This window comes from Rhinatrema bivittatum, chromosome 13 (genome assembly GCF_901001135.1).
Source record: "Rhinatrema bivittatum chromosome 13, aRhiBiv1.1, whole genome shotgun sequence".
NCBI lineage: Eukaryota > Metazoa > Chordata > Amphibia > Gymnophiona > Rhinatrematidae > Rhinatrema > Rhinatrema bivittatum.
In genome coordinates this window covers 72191540-72211001 of record NC_042627.1, presented here as the reverse complement: position 1 = coordinate 72211001, position 19462 = coordinate 72191540, and the positions used below count along the sequence as shown (strand labels likewise).

At 42.8% G+C, this 19462-nt stretch overlaps 1 protein-coding gene across 1 annotated transcript in view; it reads right to left on the bottom strand.

The window, feature by feature from the left end:
• Window positions 1–3316: 3316 nt before the first annotated feature.
• SLCO3A1 (solute carrier organic anion transporter family member 3A1) overlaps window positions 3317–19462 on the bottom strand; it is a 262588-nt gene continuing 246442 nt past the window's right edge. The window contains exon 10 of the mRNA XM_029575820.1: window positions 3317–13586. Coding sequence (XP_029431680.1) covers window positions 13210–13586 — 377 coding nt within the window. The 3' untranslated portion in view covers window positions 3317–13209. The remainder of the gene's footprint in view (window positions 13587–19462) is intronic.

Sequence of the window (19462 nt, the reverse complement as noted above, 5' to 3'; positions counted from 1 at the left end):
CTGAGGACTGAAGTTTAGAAAAAAACAACCCAAAAACATTTTGCATAATAGTAATCATTTGGATTTATGGCGTATCTTTCATCCAGTCTGCACCGCAACGCATATCACGATTTCCGGTACTTCAGAAAGCCATGCAGCCACCTCGGAGATGAACAGCCTGGTGGTACCCTTCCGGCACCTGGACTTGCCCATAAACTTTCCAACTTGGAAAGGGGAGAAAAAAACAATGTTGATATCATCCCCTTCGCCATTCGGGAAACAGGAGAACGTGGCTTATCTAAGTTCACGCAGTGAGAGCCAGTTGAATCTATAGGGCAGGATTTCCATCTGACTCGCAGCTCAGTGCTCTAACCAGTAGAATACACCTCCTCGCATGTGACACAAACTGTACCAATTATTCTTTGAGATATATTGTTCCCCCAAGGCTGCATAGGTTAGCTCAATAATTGGTACAGGGAAGCATGATAGTGGTCTATTAATTGTGCTTGTCTAGCAGAGCTCTTGGCTACCTACAGGCTTTGAGTACAATCATCACCTTTTACGGCTTCCTCGTTCTAGTTTGGTTCCGGAAATAACATTTTTAGCACATGAATTTTGAGTCCTTAGTGATGATGCCCTTTACGCTGTGCCTGTAAGACAGAGAGCTAATTGCTATATTACCTCAAACTAGGTAAGAGCAGATGAGAATTTTAGAGTGCACTAATGATATATCCTTTTAATTTGCCTTTTAATCAATGATTTTATTATGTTGTGCTTTGAGGTGACTTCCACAATTTTTTTTTTTTGTACTGAATTAACTTCCAAACCAAATCTCTTTTGCTAAGCCTAATAGTTTGCTCGATGCTATCAGCTTAATTAGAAGATTGTTTTGGAGGTATAATACCTTTAATCAACCTATCTACGGGAGGTCACTCCAGATTAGTCTAATGGCTTCCTCAGTAAAGGAGGTAGAACACAGAATAGCCCTAATGGAGGGCCCGATGTAATAAGATGTGTTCACCAGAGTGCACAGTTATACCCACAGTTGTGTGCACATCTTTTGTGTACAGACTGTATTCCTGATGCAGCAAGTTCTGCACACACAAAAAAACAAAGTGTGCTTAGCACCCTTCTCAGGGAAATCCCATGCTGATGAAGGCATTTGCTATTAACCCCCAATGCTAAGAGATACGCTGGCTTAACTCATGTTTCTTTAACACTGGAAATGTTAATCCTGGTCAGAGGTGGGCTAACGTTTCCAGGGCTGCTGTTAAGTCTATGGGCAGAAGCAGGACGTCTGTTTATTGGGACTTGTAGCTGGAATCTGCTTGTGCACACAGAGCATGTATTCTACACCTAAATATGCGTTACACTTAAAAAAGTTTTGTACAGATCATTTTTTATATCACACAAGCTTAAATCATGTTAGGTGCACACAAAAGTATTTTTATGTGCACAAAACATGATTTTTATATGCATTGGTCCTGTCCGAGAGACGTCCCCTGGTACCGGAGTTAAAATGTGTGATCAGCCTGTGCTGAGCACATATTTTTGTGTTTGCACACATTTTTAAACTTCCGATTCATTAGCATACCTTTTGCTTATTGCATCCGATGGGTTTTTTTTTTTTTTTTTTAGTTTCTGCATTAAACCTGTCTTAACACAGGGCTTATTACATTGGCTCCGGAGATATTCTATCCATATTGCTTATGTTGATATCTGAGTTCTGCAGGTATGTAACCCACTCATCATTTCTCAGCAGTTGTTAACTTCTACCTCTAATTTATTTATTTTCTTTACAGGTATTTATAAACCATCCTTCCATGGAAGATCAGGGTGGTTTTACAAGCTAAAAACATACATAGTATGTACATAAACACAACACTATATACAGTGCATAAACAATGGTACAGCCATGTTTCTGATTAACTCATAGCTACACAATGCAAGGTTCCACATTCAGTAAAAGGATTTAGGTGTCATTGTTGATAATATGATGGAATCTTCTGCTCGGTGTGCAGCAGAAGCAGCCAAGAAAGCAAACAGAATACTAGGGATTATTAAGAAAGGAATGGAGAATGAAACAGAGAATATCATAATGCTTCTGTATCGCTACATGATGCAACCTCATCTTGAGTATTGGGTGCAGTTCTGGTCATCACATCTCACAAAAAAAAAATTACAGAATTAGAAAAGATACAGAGACGGGCAACCAGAATGATACAGGGGCTGGAACAATCCCCCTATGAGGAAAGGCTAAAGAAGTTAGCCATCTTTTCTCCAGGCTGAAGAGCCCTAAGGGGAGATATGATAGAGGTCTGTAAAATAATGAGTGGAATGGAATCAGTTAAACATTAATCATTTACTCTTTTAAAAAGTACCAAGATTAGGGGACATACAACGTTATTACCTCTTCTTTTGCTACCTCCTTCTCACACACTCAATTAATAAAAATGTGTAGAAACCACAACTTTCAAGCTTTAATTAGCCTTTGGGATTATGTTTCATTATAATTCTTTGGCTACTATGCAAAGAACCTCAGTATCTTTTTCCAGATTCTCCAAGGAACACTTGATTGATTGGGAGAATCGGCTTCAGTTCATTCATCTCGGCATGAGAAAGAGTTGGTGTTTCTGGGACGTAATGGAATTGCACAGTAAGTTGTACTCGGATTCCTCAGGACGGTAGGTACATGGCATGGATCACACACATAGGGGAAGATATTAAAAGCCCTGCGTGCGTAAATCCAGCCACGCAGGGGACTTGCACGCCGGCGTGCCTATGTTGCATAGGCCGCCGGCGCACGCAAAGCCCCGGGACGCGCGTAAGTCCCGGGGCTTTGCTTGGGGCGTGTCGGGGGTGGCGTGGCATTTGGGGGTGGGGCCGTGGGCATGGTGCTGGCCCGGGGGCATTCTGGGGGCGTGACCGAGGCTTCTGAACCTGCCCCTGGGTCGGGGAATGGCGCGCCTCAGGCAAAGGTAGGGGGGGGGGGATTTAGTAAGGGCTGGGGGTGGGTTAGGAAAGGGAAGGGAGGGGAAGGTGGGGGCGGGAAAAAAGTTCCGAAATTGGAACGGCCTCGGAGGGGACGGAGGCAGACTGCGCGGCTTGGCGCGCGCAGGTCGCACAATTGTGCACCCCCCTGCGCGTGCCGACCCTGGAATTTATAACATGCGCGCGGCAGCGCACGCATGTTATAAAATCGGGCATGGATTTGTTCGCGCTGGGTTGCGCGAACAAACCTACGCCCGCGCATACCTTTAAAAATCTACCCCATACAGTGTAGGAAATAAACATCCGTGTCTGTAAGCACAACAAAATGTATGAAGTGAGGCAGTTCAAGAATGAAAATAGTGCTTTTAATATAATTTACAGCAAATGCATGTATTTCACATCACATTTCTAAAATGTTCATCTGGAAAAAAATAAGCTGAAAAAATACAGAATACAGTACTTAAAATATATTGACCACACTCTTCACCCCCTCCCCCCAACTGTATAGTACGATTCAGTATTTCAAATTTCCAAGTGCTGCTAAAAGCCCCAAATTGTAGCCAGTCGTGACAGCTAAGTTTTAAAGAAATCTAAACAAACCTTGCCTATAGTACAATAAAAATAAGAAAGGGTTACATTACATGCTGAGAATACAAATTATTTCCAGGATGAAATGGTTCGGTTGGCGTTGGATCTTATCAGTCAATGTTCCAGTGGAATTGTATTTATTTATTTTTTTCCCATAAAATGAAGTCTGTCTCATAAAGAAATAAGCAAATCTTTTTAATGCACAGGTCAATGTTATTTCACATAAACATAAGATCTGTTCACCTGTCCTCATTTCAATTTCTAAGTACCTGTGGGCGTGGGAATACGATGATGGATAAGGAGAACGTCTGCCCCTTTCCCCTTCCCGTTGTGATATTGTAAGAGCTATTTCCGACCCTAAGGGGGGTGGGGGTGGGGTGGGAGGGGGTGTGTGGAGGGGAAGTTTGTTGAATTTTTCAAAATCACGAAACTTTTTTTTTAAGATGTGATTGCAATGTTGCCTGCACGCTTCAGACAGGCAGACTTCTATCTAGGAGTTTGCAAACTTATTTGAAAAAGGCATTCACAAATTTGAGGAACCACTTCGCAACCTTTTCCAATAAAACCTCCAGTGGATTCAGGCGAAAATCCACAAGGCAGCCAATTTTCAAAGCATTTAGGCTCCTAGCTTTCAGAACTGGACTGGTGCTTTTGAGCACTGAGTTAGGGTTGAGTGGTTAAATTTAGGGTCCTAGAGATCAATATTGAAAGTGGCGCCATCAAAGTCCGACTAAGTCCAGGACTTAGAGAAACCACGGGATTTAAAATCCCAGAGGTCTGAATGGCCAGCTAACTTTTTATCAGGGCTGGTGCAGGGCCAGTAATCTGTCTAAGTTAGCTGGATAAATTCCATTTTCAGCATTATCTGGCAAACATGGCCAAATAACTTTAGGACAGCCAAAGAACAGTTTGTCTGGCTAACTTTAAGATAGCAGGTTATACTCAGTGGAGTGCTCGTGCCACTGAATATCCCAGCTAAGCTAGCCAGATAAGTTGATTTGGCTAATTTTCTTAGCTAGCCAGTGGCCAAATATGGACCTCCTAATCTCACTAGGTTTCTAAATTTAGGGTCTTATTAAGTGGGTGGCTACAGGGATGGATTTAAGACAGGGTGAAATGTTAGGCGTTTAGCACTGATTTTCAGCACTAGGCACCTAATGTAGGCTTCTAAATCTAGCCAAATGTATTAAAGTCTTAATTTTAGGGTGCTAAGTTTTAGGCTCCTCAATTTAGGGAAAGATTTTATATGATTGTGGGGTTTTTTTTTTTTTTTTTTTAATATCAGCCTCTTTAGGTGTCTGCAGATCAGAGGAGTGCCTCTAATCCACTTTGGATTTCCTGGGATCTTAGGAAATGCAGGAATTTGGTTGCACTCAAACCAGCCTGAAATCTGGCTGGTTCTAGCCTGAATCAAATTAGTTCACACATCCCCTTTTCCAAAATCAGCTCCAGGGCCCTTAGAACTTTAGGTGTGATAATGGTTGACAGGCATTATGTTGAAGAAGCTTCCTGTGAGTAGGAGAATAATGAGATCTCAACAGGATACATACAACAACCAAATGTTTCTGGAAATATCAAGGTAAAATAAATGATTACATTTATTTTTAGGTACTGAGTCAATGTTGATCCAGTGCAGTTTAAATGATGAGCAGTGTAATAATATTCCATGCACTCAAATATAGCGCCTTCTTGAGCACAAGGCCAGGTTTGATAGCCACAAGACTCTCTCTTGTGGCTATCAAACCTTGTGTGCTTATCACATCTGTGGCTGGGCTAACATCTCAGACCACTTTCAAGACTGGTAGCAAGATAGAGAAAATAATCCAAAATGAACAGGGACTGGGTAATAAAAAACCTCATAACTATGTCCAATCTGTATTTTGTACAGAATCAGGAAAAATAAATATTCTCTTCATGGTTATGCGTTATGATGCAAGTAAAAGCCTGGGCAGTTTCCTTGGTGCTTTCCACCCTGTCTGTGTCATGATTTGATGATGGGTTCATGTCATGCTTTCCTCTGAATGTAGTCGTGATTTCAGGATGTGGGTGGGACAACATTTTACTCAACATTGACTGGATCAGAACTGCCAATGCTCTCTGGATGGACAAGGAAACGTTCACCTTAGCAAACCAATCCTTACCAGCTAGATCCCGATCTATGAGCGGCCTGATAACTCATAAGGGGAGCCAGGCAGAATGCTCTGGTTTTAGAGGTAATCAATGGACTTAAATGTTAGTATTCCCCTCCCGAAAGCTGAATAATAAGCACAACAAAAATTCTGTCAGGGAAAAGGGTTCACCCAATCTTCAATTAATTTTATTTTCCTGCAGAACTATTTATTGAGCTACAGCTCAAACTTCATATACAGAGCAAAATTTTGTCTAATTAAACATCACATCTTACTTTTTACTTTACATTGTGTGTTGGTGCTAGTCAGCAACACCCAACATACAAACGCTGCAGGAAATAACTGGAATTATACTGAATATTTTATTAGAAACTATGGGATCAGCTTTCAAGGCCATTTCGCTCCCTAACTATAGAGTCAGGCAGTTGCATTATAGCCTTTGAAAATGTAGTGGTGCTGAATAGTTAAATTTAGCTGCTCAAATTATGGGCAGTCACAGGGGTAAGGTTAGGCCAGGGGAAGAAAGGTAGCTGACGAGTGTTAATTTTCAGAGCTAGCCAGCTGGCCAAACCTAGGGGGCAGGGATAATGGACCGAAACTTAATAAACACTTATGTCTGTGCAACTGGCCCTGTTGATGACCCTCCCCCTCCCCCACCGAGGCCCCAATCTAAAAAGAGAACCCTCTCTATGATGCTGAAAATCAGACTCCAACCTCCTGAAGCCCTCACTATAACCCCCCCCCCCTGCCTATTGCCCCTCCCTGGTCTCCCCAAAGCTCTAATGTAGAATTCAACCCCCACCCAGATCTGGCAAAGCCCCTGCCTTGCGTACCTCCTCCTGTGTTCAATAGTTACTTGGTTTGTACCTTGTGGATTCAGGGGGGACTGGAGGCGGGGTGGTGGTCTTTTTATGTCAGTCTTGGAGGGAATGGGGGGGGGGAGAGGTTTAAATATTATATCAGGACTATGGGGGGAGGTGGCTGAGCTCAGAGAGGTACATTACCAAGTGGACAGAGAACTGGCTAGATTTTAGACAGCTAAGTAAACAAAGGCCAACTTTCAGCTGGATTGTGGCTGCGCATTATCCTAAACTGGCTAAAATCTAACTGGGAATGTATCCCTCCAATTGCACCCTAAGCAATGGGGAATGGCTGGCTGCGTACACCTGGACTGGCCGCTGCTGGAGACAGAACGCTGGGCTTGATGGAGCACTGATCCGAGCCTGCACGGCACTTCTAATATCCTTACATATTTTACCCCACTTATCTTTCACATTTGACAAATGGTGCAAAGTTGAATGTCATTAAATATTTGCATAGATGTACAAAAACTTTCACATTAAAAGCAAATGGTATGAAAAGTAGATTATTTGCCCTTTATGAATTTTCTATATATATATATAAAAAAAAATAAATCCCATTTTGTCTGTATTTTTGGACACCCAAAGCTATGGAAACATGTTACAAATGTCCACCCGATTTAGTGAGAATTCACCGTGGTTCTCCTAGACAGTGTATTAAAACTTTTGGCGTCTTTCTTCTGTAAACAAATTTACTGATAATGTGGCAGCTCAGACATAAAAATCCCCTCTCCTTAGTTGCCCAGCAGGCTCTTGCTGGCCCCAGGGCTGGAGAGATACCTCCACCAGGTTGTACCTTAAGCATCAGTCATTGACCAGCAGGGGTCGCAACAGTTACAGCAGGTGGCCATCTTTAATTCCTCACCCCCCCCCCCCTCCCAAAAGTCTGCATGCACCACCTTCATGGTGCAACGAGACCCAACTGGTCCCAGGAGGGGGTGGATCTGAACCTAGATCTCTTGCACTGCGGCGCCCCAGCTCGCACCAAGGGACTGCCTCCAAAATATGCATTTAATAGCTTTCAAGGAGCTCCAGTCTGTTAAACCCAGCAGCACAGGAAAGGATGGCAGATAAACCAAAATGGTGGGAGATCCAGTCTCCCGTGCTGTTTAGGGATGCAAGTGCCGCTACTCTAAGGCAAGGCACTGCAGTCCTACCCCCTTCAGGAGCGGGCTGTCCTGCTCCTCCATGCAGTTTATCCTAGTGCTGCCATCACCATCTTCTAGCTCAAGGGATCCTCTGTGTTTAATCCATTGGTTTATTCTGGATGTTTGTGGAGCTCTATGGATACTATTTACTTGTCTATAAATAATACTTGTCTGTGGGTCATTGGTACAAATTTTGCTTTCTTGTTTTTATAAGACAAACATTAATTTGCATGAAACTGGAATTTTGCTTCCTGAACTCATTCTTTCCTCTAGCAGTGCTAGGTCCGTCCTAGGATTGTCACCTTTTCTGTCATTAAGGTAACATTCTCTTGGCTGAAGGGGAGGAAGGGAGCTTATTTATTTGCACTTATAAACCGCTTAGCGAATCTTGATATTAAGTACTGCAGGAATATTAGACCTCAGAGTCACTTCCAAAGTGTACAGCAGCCTGCATTTCCTATATATAAAGATATATATAGTAACAAGCAAAACTGCAACTCCATTGTGACCTTGTTGGGAGTTATTCTGATTCACAGCCAGCTCTTTGTGTGCACATGCTGAAAGAAAGGAAACTTTTGTTCCCTGCAGGCACTAAACCCTAAGCCACAATTCTTGAATTGAAAACGCAGATGAATCATTGCCAATACTGAGGGTGGGGTGCAAATTTCTTGGTAGAGGATCACTACCTGCTGGGAGGAGGTACGGCTAAGCGGTCAGAATCAGAACAAGCCACTGCCAAAGTCCTCTTGTGGAGCCTGAGGAATGGGGGTCTCAGGTTATGCAGGGCTGGATTTCAGATTAGGGCTCCCCTAGGCAGAGGACTGGTTTTGCCCCCCCCCAGACATCGAAGCGCAGCAGGGAGAGAGTCCTAACTTTTGGGCGCCTTCAGAGTTTGGTGCCCTAGGCATGTGCCTATGCCTAGATTCGTCCAAAGCTTTCTTAACTCTAAGCGATAATTATCATAATAATAGAGATAAGCATCGTGTCCCTTCTCCCTTCCACACGGTCCAGACATGATGCAAGCCTGCTCACCTCAGAGGAGCTCCTCTCTGTTTCATGAAGTATGGTGGGGCACAGATGGACGAATGGCACAAGGAGGGTAATTTTCAAAGGCACTTGTACGCATAAAATTTAGCTTTACATGAGTAGACAGCACAATGGGTGTGTGCATGTTTACGTACAGTGGGAACACGATTTTTGCATTTACTTTTGTGTTCATGCTAAACCGGCGTTCTGGGGAGGGGGAGGGGATCGGGATTTACGTGCGCACTCTTGACTTCCATGATTCCGCGCCGGCTTCCGCGCATTTTCAAAATGGATTTATGCGGCGCTGTTTGAAAATTACCCTCCTGAAGTCCACTTAGCATCGTCATCGGAATAATCATGTGAGGCATCTGCCCAGACATTACTTTCTCACAAATAAATGCAAAAGCAAAACAAACATACATAAATTCTCAGAATCCAAAGTGAAAGATGCTCTGTGTGTCGACAGGTGGGAATCAGACTTTAGTGCAGCATCTGTCTCATTGATGGACTCCACAGAAACAAGATTCAAATAAATACTTCTGAACACATAACTTGTCTAGGTCTATGCATCCAATAGCCCAGCAGAATAGTTACTCCCGTTCTTTGTATATCCATTTGCAGCTGTGCATTGAAAACAATGATTGCTCTGGGACCTGACCATGGATGAGCAGCTTTGTTTACTCTCCAATTATCTAATCAGAGGCGTCTGGCTCTACTCCTTTAGGGCTGCAAACTGATCTGGTTTTCAGGATAGCCCTGATGAATATCCATGAGGCATACAGTTGAGGCAGTGTATGCAACTGTCATGCATATTCATTAGGAGTATCCAGAAAACCTAGTTTCTGGCACTTGAGGACTGCAGTTGGATGCTTCTGGTCCAGATGATGAGGAAATGTCTTCTCAAGCATCTCTGAAAGCAGGCATAGGTAACCTTCAGTCTCATGGACACCAATGTGCTTGAATGTTCCAGGATATCCCTAATCAATAGGCATAAGATAGCTTTGCATACAAGTGGAGCCACATGCATGCAAATCTATCTCATGCATATTTACTAGAGAGCAGCTTGGTGTCCACAAGGAGTGGAGGTTGCCTACCCCTGCTTGAAAGCATTCTTCTCAGTAAATGTATTGTTTTTCTTAAAGGAAGATTTGAAGTAGAAGACAGCGCATAGAAATCCGGGCCTGTAGTGAGAGGATGCAGGCTATCTGACGATTAGGAAGGGGAGAGGGTGGCCACCAGAAGCAAATGGGAAGTAATTAATATCCACCCAAAATGGGAAGACGCAAAACAGCAAAATGTTTCTGTCTGCTGATGACTGGAGGCCGGGCATGCGGTTTCATAAAAGCGCCCTAACTTTGTGCTGGTGGGAGAAACTTTAGCTATGTCTCGTGAGTGTTAAAATATGCATAACCAGTCCTCGTCGTTTGCTTTTCACCTTTGCATTCCTAACTCAACCTCATAATTCTGTATACAATGTTACATTAGCATGCATGATGAACCTCAAGACTCTTACAGCACCACGTGCTTAGAAAACCAGGGAACGCATCCATCCCTTGCATTTGTATTTTTCAACCCTTTGGATTATTGCTCTGGGCTTTAGGGAGGTTGAGCACGGAGAGCGAAGTGTCGCAGGGCCAGTCAAAGAAGAAAAACGGCTTTGAAGCTCCTGTTTGTCACAGGATGCAGTCGACTTTGTGTCTGCCAATGCTTCTATTAATGTTCAAAAGTGAAATCCAGAAGGAAATGAGGCTTCTTAGAAAAGGACTCCACGGAGGCGATTCATTTTCCATGTCAAAAAAATAACAACCGTAATGACGAAACAGGGAAGAACAATTCCCTTAATAAATACTTGCAATGGTGCAAAATTAAATCACTAACCCCTCTTTTCTGTAGCAAAGGAAGTTTTGTGCCTACATTCTCCCCCCTTCCCCCCCCCCCCCACCCACCTTTTTCCGATTCACCTAGTCTGGGATTTACTGTGATGGTTCTTGGCTGGGAGCTGCGCACCAAGGCGCCTCCCAGAATCCTGCAATCATGGACCTTAAACCCTGTCCGCTGATCTTTGCTGACCCTTGGTAGGGCTGTGAACGAAGCGTTCACAGCCCTACCCTTACTCTAGCTGACCCAGGGAGCGGAAGGCTAGAGCCTGGGGACGACCCAAGTCCTCTGAATGGCAACGTTCAGCACCGCGAAGAAGCTACCAGGCCAGCCCCCTGCCTGCCTAATAAGCCAGTGCCGCTTGCGCCAATCGGTTACTCAACAAGTTGGTGCTGCGCTTTGATTTGCCCACTTTGCCTCCGACCCCGCACATTCTTACGTATCTTGCATTGTTTATGTCAACATATGAATAGAAAAGAATCAATGCATAGGGCTCAAGAGATTCAGAAAACAATATCCTGTGTAGCGTTTGGGGCTATAAATATACGAGCAAGTGCTTGACTGAATCTCGACCTAGAATTGTCAAACTGGGATGAAAAGGGAAGAGTATGAATTTCGGAATTTATGGCTATTATACATCCTTGTAGGAGATATTTATGCAGCCTGTCTCCTTTGTTTGAATCACTGATCTAGGTAGGCAGCATCTCCATTTAAGCTGCAGAATATATTAAGCTGGTGTAAGTACTGTATTTAAAATACAAAACAGAATTTATAAGCACTCTGGATTTAGGCAGAATGCTTGTCTCTTTTTTCTTGATGGAGTGGTTTTGTGAATGTCCCCGAGTCAAGCATCAAACGTGTACAGCTAAAAAGCAAGGTTTGTTGTTTTTTTTTTTTTTGTGGGGGTTTTTTTTTTTTTTTTGGCACAGTGTTTCTTTAAATACTGGACTGGGGTTAGTTTTTTTGCTGTTGTTTCCACACATTTATTCCAATATCAAAGACTGCAAAGAAGCAGAGTCCTGCAGAAGCAGAAATCAGCCCCTGCGAAACTTCATGCCGGCATCAGGGACCTCAGCGAGCGAGAGCCGGATACCAGCAACAAGCAGGAACGGCAGAGTTCGTGCAAACCTGCTCTTTCCCGAGGCTCAGCATCACCCGGGTGCAATTTAATATTTTGGTTTTGGTATTATTGGATGGCTGGAGCAAAACGTACTCACGGCGCCAGCTGGCCACCAAATGTTCAAAGAGAAAAGCCACGCAGGGGGGTTTCCAGTTGATAATTCACAATGTGGGTGTTTTAAAAAAATGCCCCCTAAAGGGGTTAACATTACATAACCTTTACGCCATTGCTTGGCAATGTGTCATTCCCCAAGGAGGGTTCTATATTACAGAAAGGGACTACCAAGGTTGCTCCTCACTGATTTACAATAAACGTACAGTACAGTACACCTACCAGATGTAAGACAGTGACGCAAGTCATTAAGATTAAGGAAGACTCTTCAGTGAAACCCATGCTAAATTTCTCTTATAGCGAGAGAATGTATGCAAAAAGAGTTGCCCTAGTACACACCGCTACTATGCCGCAGGAGATAAACAAGAAATGATCTGTATATTGCTACTTTGTACCAGAGTGGTGTACAAGACGAGGGACACAATGCACACGATATCTCTTTCTCAGAGAGGTTTTGCAATTGTGTTTCTAGCTGGTATTTATTGTCGTTTATTAGTACCACATTACCCGGGGAAATACCAAAATTATTGCCTGTGTGCATTCGAAGCAATCTTTGCACTGAAAACCTTCCCTTCTGATCCTGCCAAGCGCTCTACGAGTAAGGGTTACCGTGGCTTAACGAGGTGAGTGGGTTCTTGGAGACGTGCACATCCAGAGAATTAAAAAAACGCACACACGTTCAAAGCAAGTCCATTAAATAAACAAGGGAATGTTTGGCAAGTGAGGAAAGCAACTTGTGCGCAATTATTTGGATCTAGAAATCATGGCCCAGCCAGCCATGGCCACGGGTTGCAAACTGACCCCTTGTTGGAAGGACTGAGACATTTCCAACCTTTGCAAAACGTTTAGTAATGGAAAAAAAACAGAAGGGGGAGGGGCATGTGCGGAAACTCAACCCTTGTTCCACGTATTTCTTAACAGCACTGCTGTTGCCACTGCTCCCAGGGCATGGCTGAATAAATCTGTGTTGTTCGCCCATTGACAAATATTGAGATTTGAACAGTAACTGTACCATGTTCGCTGCCTTTTTATACCACCACCCATGTCACGAGGCTTAAGGATGCGTGCATTCCAGTAAGGTCAAAGCTCTACATTCGTTTCGCTCCTGCCGTTTGTCTCTTGATTTGCAGTAAACCTTGGATTTGCAGATCATGATGTCTGGATGGGTTTTCGGCCTGGAAGATTGCACGTCAAAGGGCTAACAGCAGCCTTACTTTCCATCTCTTTCAGAGAATTTCAAACCATGCCATTAATATTTCATAATGTAGAATCCCAACTGTGGATCTGATAGCAAGAAAGAGACCGAATCTTTTTTTTTTTTCCCCTTTAAAAAGGGACCCTTATTGAATATTCATAGAGAATCCATGCGTCCTTCACTACTATAAAACAGACTCCATGTTTTCACACCATTCGTGATCTTCCAGATTATAGATAAATTTTGTCCTATGAGACTGATTTTGGGGGACAGAGTCTCTCCCTAGATTATCTAGGGTCAACGTGGAGGCAAAAAACTCACCGGTGCTCAATCCACCATGGTTTTTGATGTATTTCTTATAGTTTTTTCTCAAGCACTGCCACGTGGTTGTGTATAAGATGAATGCTAGTGATTTTAGTGTTATGGCAATGCTCACGTACAGATATCTGTAGGCCACATTATCATACAGTGCACACGCCCCCTGCTCTCCACAAAATGTGCTCCAGAAGAGGCATGTTGAGTCAATTCCAGCACCGAAGATCAGAGGAGGAGGGATAAAACCTGGAAAAATAAAAAGGTGCACTATGTTAGGGTATATTTGGCTTTAAGCTGTACCTGTACAGTCTGATATTACATGGTAACACATCTTAATTATTTAAGATGTACAACTTAAAGGAGAACATTCATTTAACTCTTCAGTCTATGCGCTGATTTTAGAAGGAACACAGCGACATGATGCAAGACGCTCAATAATTTCAAAGTGAGAGTTTGACAGAAGAGAAGGAGCAGAGAAGGATCAGGTGGGGTGAGGAAGTAGTGTGGAAAAAGTGAAGAAGCTTTAACAAAAGCTGTTGGTCTGCAGGCTCCCCAACGGGTGATGCTCCTCTGTCTACAGAAGGCTCTGTTTTTCCATGTAAACCCAGAAATTAGGGAAATCTTTTTCAGAATAAATTCCAAAGGTTGATGCATAAGAAAATAACTGAGCGGTCACTATTCAGATGATTTCTCTAGCTAAGTTTAGGTCTTAGCTGGACAAACCATGTACTTTAAATCCCCCCCCCCCAATCTGAATAGCTAGTTAGCCAGATAAAAGCCAAGATAATCTGGATGCATTCCGGGGACATTCCAGGGCTGAATTAGGTTAGCCAGATAACTTACCCGGCTAAGTATGGTTGAGGCACAGAGCATTCCTAAAGTTATCTAGATACGTTTATCCGGCTAGCTAGGACTTTATCCAGTTATACTCGGAAGAGTGCCTAATTGGCAGCACTTTCCTGAGTATCTATGACAATTTATCTGGCCGACTTTATCTGTATTGTCTGCTCGCTGCTCTGAAATGTTTCTGCTTAGGCATACATTTTAATAGTACTAAAGCTCTGTATTTATCACAGTCCTTTAGATCTTTCTTTGACTTTTCCCAAGGTGAACAACAAATGCTAACTCATGTAGGACATTCAGCTTGGCGCATCATTGCCTCGGGAAAATTATTTACCTCTTGAAAACTTGTAACTCTATGAAAGAAGATTGTGTGTGTGTGATCCCCAATAGAATCTGTTCGGGGTCTGCAAGTCATGCATGTAAACAGGCAGGCACATCAAACAATACTGGAAGGTAAGAATATAGTACAATGGTGGAATCAGTTGAGCATTATATGCCCAAAGACAAGAATCCATTGGTTGTAAGGGATGTCAATCATGGCATCAGCCAATGAAAAAAAGCATTCCTTAGAACCCAAACAAGGCAGGCAGCTCCATTTTGAGTGGGCCCTACACACTTATGAATGGTTTCTGTTAGAAAATGCTGAGGTAACCTGGGGTTCCTTGCCCATCTTTGGGTTGGCATTGCTCTAGGAGGCTTATTCCATCTCCTTGCCTAGATGAGTTAACAGAGCTGCAACTGGAATGATCTATGAAATCAATAACCCATGACTTGGTGCGCTGTATAACATCCCAAGCAGTATATGCCAGCTAAGAGTCACATTTAGACCTGTCTCTCTGTGCACCCGGGAGTGATTTATGGCACTTATAAAATGGCCAGTGGCTGTGTTATAACTGATCAAACAGACACAACAAATCTTGCTGCCTAGATATGGGATTACACAAAATATCAAGGAGTAATGCCATTCTGTTCACTGGAGTTTCTTTAATGTTAAACTGTGGTAAGTCACAATGTTTTTTGCAGTCAATTTACATTAATATGGGTACTTTTCTGCTAGCCATAAGTCAAACATTCTCATGTTGAGCACCAGTTGACATGGTTGCATTGCATAAAGTGAAGAACACTTTCAATTGTGCTCATCAGACTAGAGGAAACTGAGTATTGTTAAGGACTAAAGGGAATCTCCATTGGAGTCTTTTGTTGCTGCTCAACTCATGGCCTGTGGTGCTTATCCCAGCAGGGGGCGCTACAGAACCATTTCTATGTCATAAAATTTTCACAAAGTGTGGTCATTAATTAAAGCAAAATTGCTCACGGACTTTTTCTGACATGTGACAGTCACACTGGCATGAGAGGAGTTTGCTGCTGTTAGCCTAACGAGCTCTAAATGAACCGATTTGCCAAGCACCACATTTACAATGTGCTGCAAACATTAATTGCTAATATTTTGCAGAAGCTGTTCTGCATTTTTCAAAGACCTGGGGCAATTTTATTTGGGTTAGCAAGCATTGTACCAATTGCACGGGTGCTGCACTTTTTCACGTTTTTACAGGACATCAAACTTATACCTTAGCAGCTCACGAGCTCATTGCCTGTTATTGTATATTTTGAGTTGAACATTCTTATCCAAGTCTAGTCATCTGGGGCTAGACTTGGATAAGAATGGAAGCACCAAACCAAAAGCCACTCCATTATTAGTGCATAGATTCAGCAAAAAAGAAAATATTTTGTAGTATTGCCAATGAACTTGCATGGAATGCAAGATGAGCAACAGAGATCAATGGTATCTGAAGGCATTTTTTATTTTTGGAGCAGGATCTTAATTTTGTTTTTATCTGTTTACATCGATTTTATATTGTATGTTCTTTATTTTTTTTAGCCTTGTAGTAAGTTTTTAAGTCTCATAACTTTTAGTTATGCTTTTTATAGTTTTAAATTCATTGTTATATTTATAATTATAAGAATTTGTATTTCTGTTTTAACATTGAAACTGTGAACCGTAGATTTGGACGTTGTCTATGCAACAGTATATAAAACTGTCTAAGTAAATAAATAATAATATTATGAAAGCAGACGGGGAACATGAAAGCATATGGTAGAGCGTGCCAATGGTCAGCAAGAAGGTCTGATCCAACTCTGTGATTCATGATGAAAAACTGTGCTCCAACAGTCAACTGAATCACTAGTGGCAACTGCGATAATGGACAGAGACCAAAAATTGGAAGACTGTGAACTGTGTGTGTCCCCTGTGTGTGTCCCCTGGACCGCCCCTTTCTCTGGGCCCGGCACTTATTCGCATACCGGAGTTTACGCGCGTGACCGGGCCCATCTGAAAATTCACCCGGCGCGCGTAAGGCCTGGGGATTTACGCGCGCCGGGCATTTAAAACCTGCCCATAAGATAAACTGCTCGCTGTCTGTGCTTCTAAACCGCATGGTGGCGCATTACAAACAAAGATGTCGGCAGACAGACGGGGCTGCCCTGCCCATTTGTGCCTGCCCCGCTGTGCCGGGTCTTATTCACACTGCAGTGTTCTCCCTCCCTCTGCCACCCAGCCATGTGTGTGAATTCTGCTGCCGTTTGGGTTCCTGTAACCTTCGCTGGCAGTCTGTTCCAGGTGTCTGCCACCCTCTCAGTGAAACAGCATTTTCTCACATCCCTTCAGCTTCCCATGATGATCCCGGCTCCTTGAGCTCTTCATTCTGTAAAAAAACTGCTACGGTTCCTGCTGCTACTTTACTGAAGCCTGCTAGATATCTTACCTTCCCCTTCTTGTGGAGAGTCCATAAGAACATAAGAAAATGCCATACTGGGTCAGACCAAGGGTCCATCAAGCCCAGCATCCTGTTTCCAACAGTGGCCAATCCAGGCCATAAGAACCTGGCAAGTACCCCAAAACTAAGTCTATTCCATGTTACCATTGCTAATGGCAGTGGCTATTCTCTAAGTGAACTTCTTTAGCTCCCTCAGTCTCTCTACCTATGGATTACAGTGTAGGCCATGCACCACTTTGCTGGCCCTTCTCTGAACTGCCTTTTCAAACTGAAGCTATCACAATATAAATAATAGTAAACACAGAAAAAAAACCCCAACTTACTTTTCAAAGCTAATTCTAACAGCAATAAGACTGTCCACAACAAGCATTATAATAGAATAAGGACTGAGGTAGGAGAATAGCTGGTCCACAGGGCATGATAATAATGTACTTGGCATCCCGTTTTACTGTTTAAATATTAGGCTTTTGTCCATTTGGATGAGACTAATGCAACACGGAGGCAATTCTGTTTTCTCATCTGATTAGCCACATTCTGAATCACAGACTACTCGCAAACCATTAGAGACAAAAATTAAAGCAGGTTACTGAGGCAAGGCCAGGTCCTCAGAAACTCCCATTCATTTTCTGCTACACTGGTCGGTGTCGCTGCTTTTAGCAACTACACGCTGAATAAAATGGTATGACCTTGAGAAAATCAATGAACTAAAAAAAAAAGCAAGTAAAGATAGGAAACACCCTAGCAGGCAGGGGCACAGTCAATTATTATAGATTTGTGTCAGTTCTGAGGGCTGCTCAATTTTTTTTTGATACCATAAAATATGAAAAAGTACAGAACCGTAGCTAGGAACTCTGGTTTTATGGTAAAGTATTTCTTCATGGGGGTCAGAAAACGGGACCAGACTTATTTTCAATGCCGTGACACCGGACACCTTAAAAATAAATGCTAGAATAATCGAAGTGCCAAAGCCATGCCTGAATGATTGTGCTCTGCACCTACACAGCGTATGTACACAGCATATGTACACAGCAGAACAGTGAACCCTAAGATGGGAAGGCCGCTATGAAAGCCAATTTCCACATATAAAATGATTTTTGCGTACTTTTACCAGCATTGTCAGCATCAAAGCTTGTTTTGGTCGTCAGAGGAAATAAACGCACATAAATTGCATTATCGAATCTATGCATGCTGCTTTACAATTTTCTCCCCAAACAAAACAGCAGGTGCAAAAACCACGCCTGCTTTGTACTCACGGAAATAACTGAATAAAAAGCCATGCACACAATCTTTTGTTTTGATTATTGATGCAAACCCTGCAGGTAAAAAGAACCCGTGATGCTTGCACCAATTCAGGCAGTTTGGTTATTGCCCCTCCTGGGGTAATTTTCAGGGCATAAAATGAAAAGTTACGTGCATATGTAGCACGAACGCTTGCAAGTAGTATTTTGCAAAAATATGAATCATGCAACATGCTAGCAGTATCGTATGCAAATGAATAAAAAAGGGGCAGTGTAGGAGTGGTTCCAGCGTGGGCTTCAGTCATTATTTGTGCAATTCAGTATTTTGTAAGCGATATATGTGCATTACCATACTGGTAAGCATGCTTTTCCTTCCTGATAATTGAGTCATGGAAATGAAATCACACTTGTTCTATTGCCTGCAGATTTTGGGAGGGGTGGTCTGGGTGAGGTGGTGGAGGCACTGACGAAGTGGCGATTACAAGAACGCACACTTTTCATAAACAGAGCACACACATCCTTTATAAAATACCTGCATGCGCGCATAATTACGTGCAGACTTTACAATTATTGCATGTATACGTGTATATAAGAGAGGTGTAAGAAAGTTGGCAGTTCCCTGCATTCCAAAACGTGCACATGCCGAAACGTTTGCATATTCCTTCGGGGTGGAGATCTGCGGTATTTTATAAACCGTGCAGATCCCGCCCGGCACACTACTGAAAATTACTCTTCGAGCCCAGCTTTCAAACCTCCCAGCGATACAGTGAAAGCATGTACTTTTTCTGTTTTATAAGCATACATGCATATTTTATACATGTAAAAAAACTGTAACATATACATGTAAAACCCGGATTTATATGAAGAAGCAGGTATGTTTTAAAATGTGTACAAACTTGAAATCACCAGTTTGCTGATGCCTCTGCCAGTTTACCCCAGACCTTCTCCAGTTCACCTAGACCCTCCTACTGCTCTGCCCTGAAATCCCACCAGTTCACCCACAGCTCCCTATCTCAACACTGCAGACAACTGATAAGTCTGATTTCACTGTGCGAGTCAATTAGCAGGTGTGACACTGCTTGAATAAGCTTGCTAATGTATAAATGCATCTCTCTTACAAAATAGCACCTACTGTGCATACTTCTGAACCTGGTCCCAGAACGCCCGTAGGCTGCTCCTTTTTTCCCCAGTAAAGTACAAGGGTTACAAAATAGCATATACATGCATACATGTTAGTTTATGCACGAAACCTCTTTGAAAATTCACC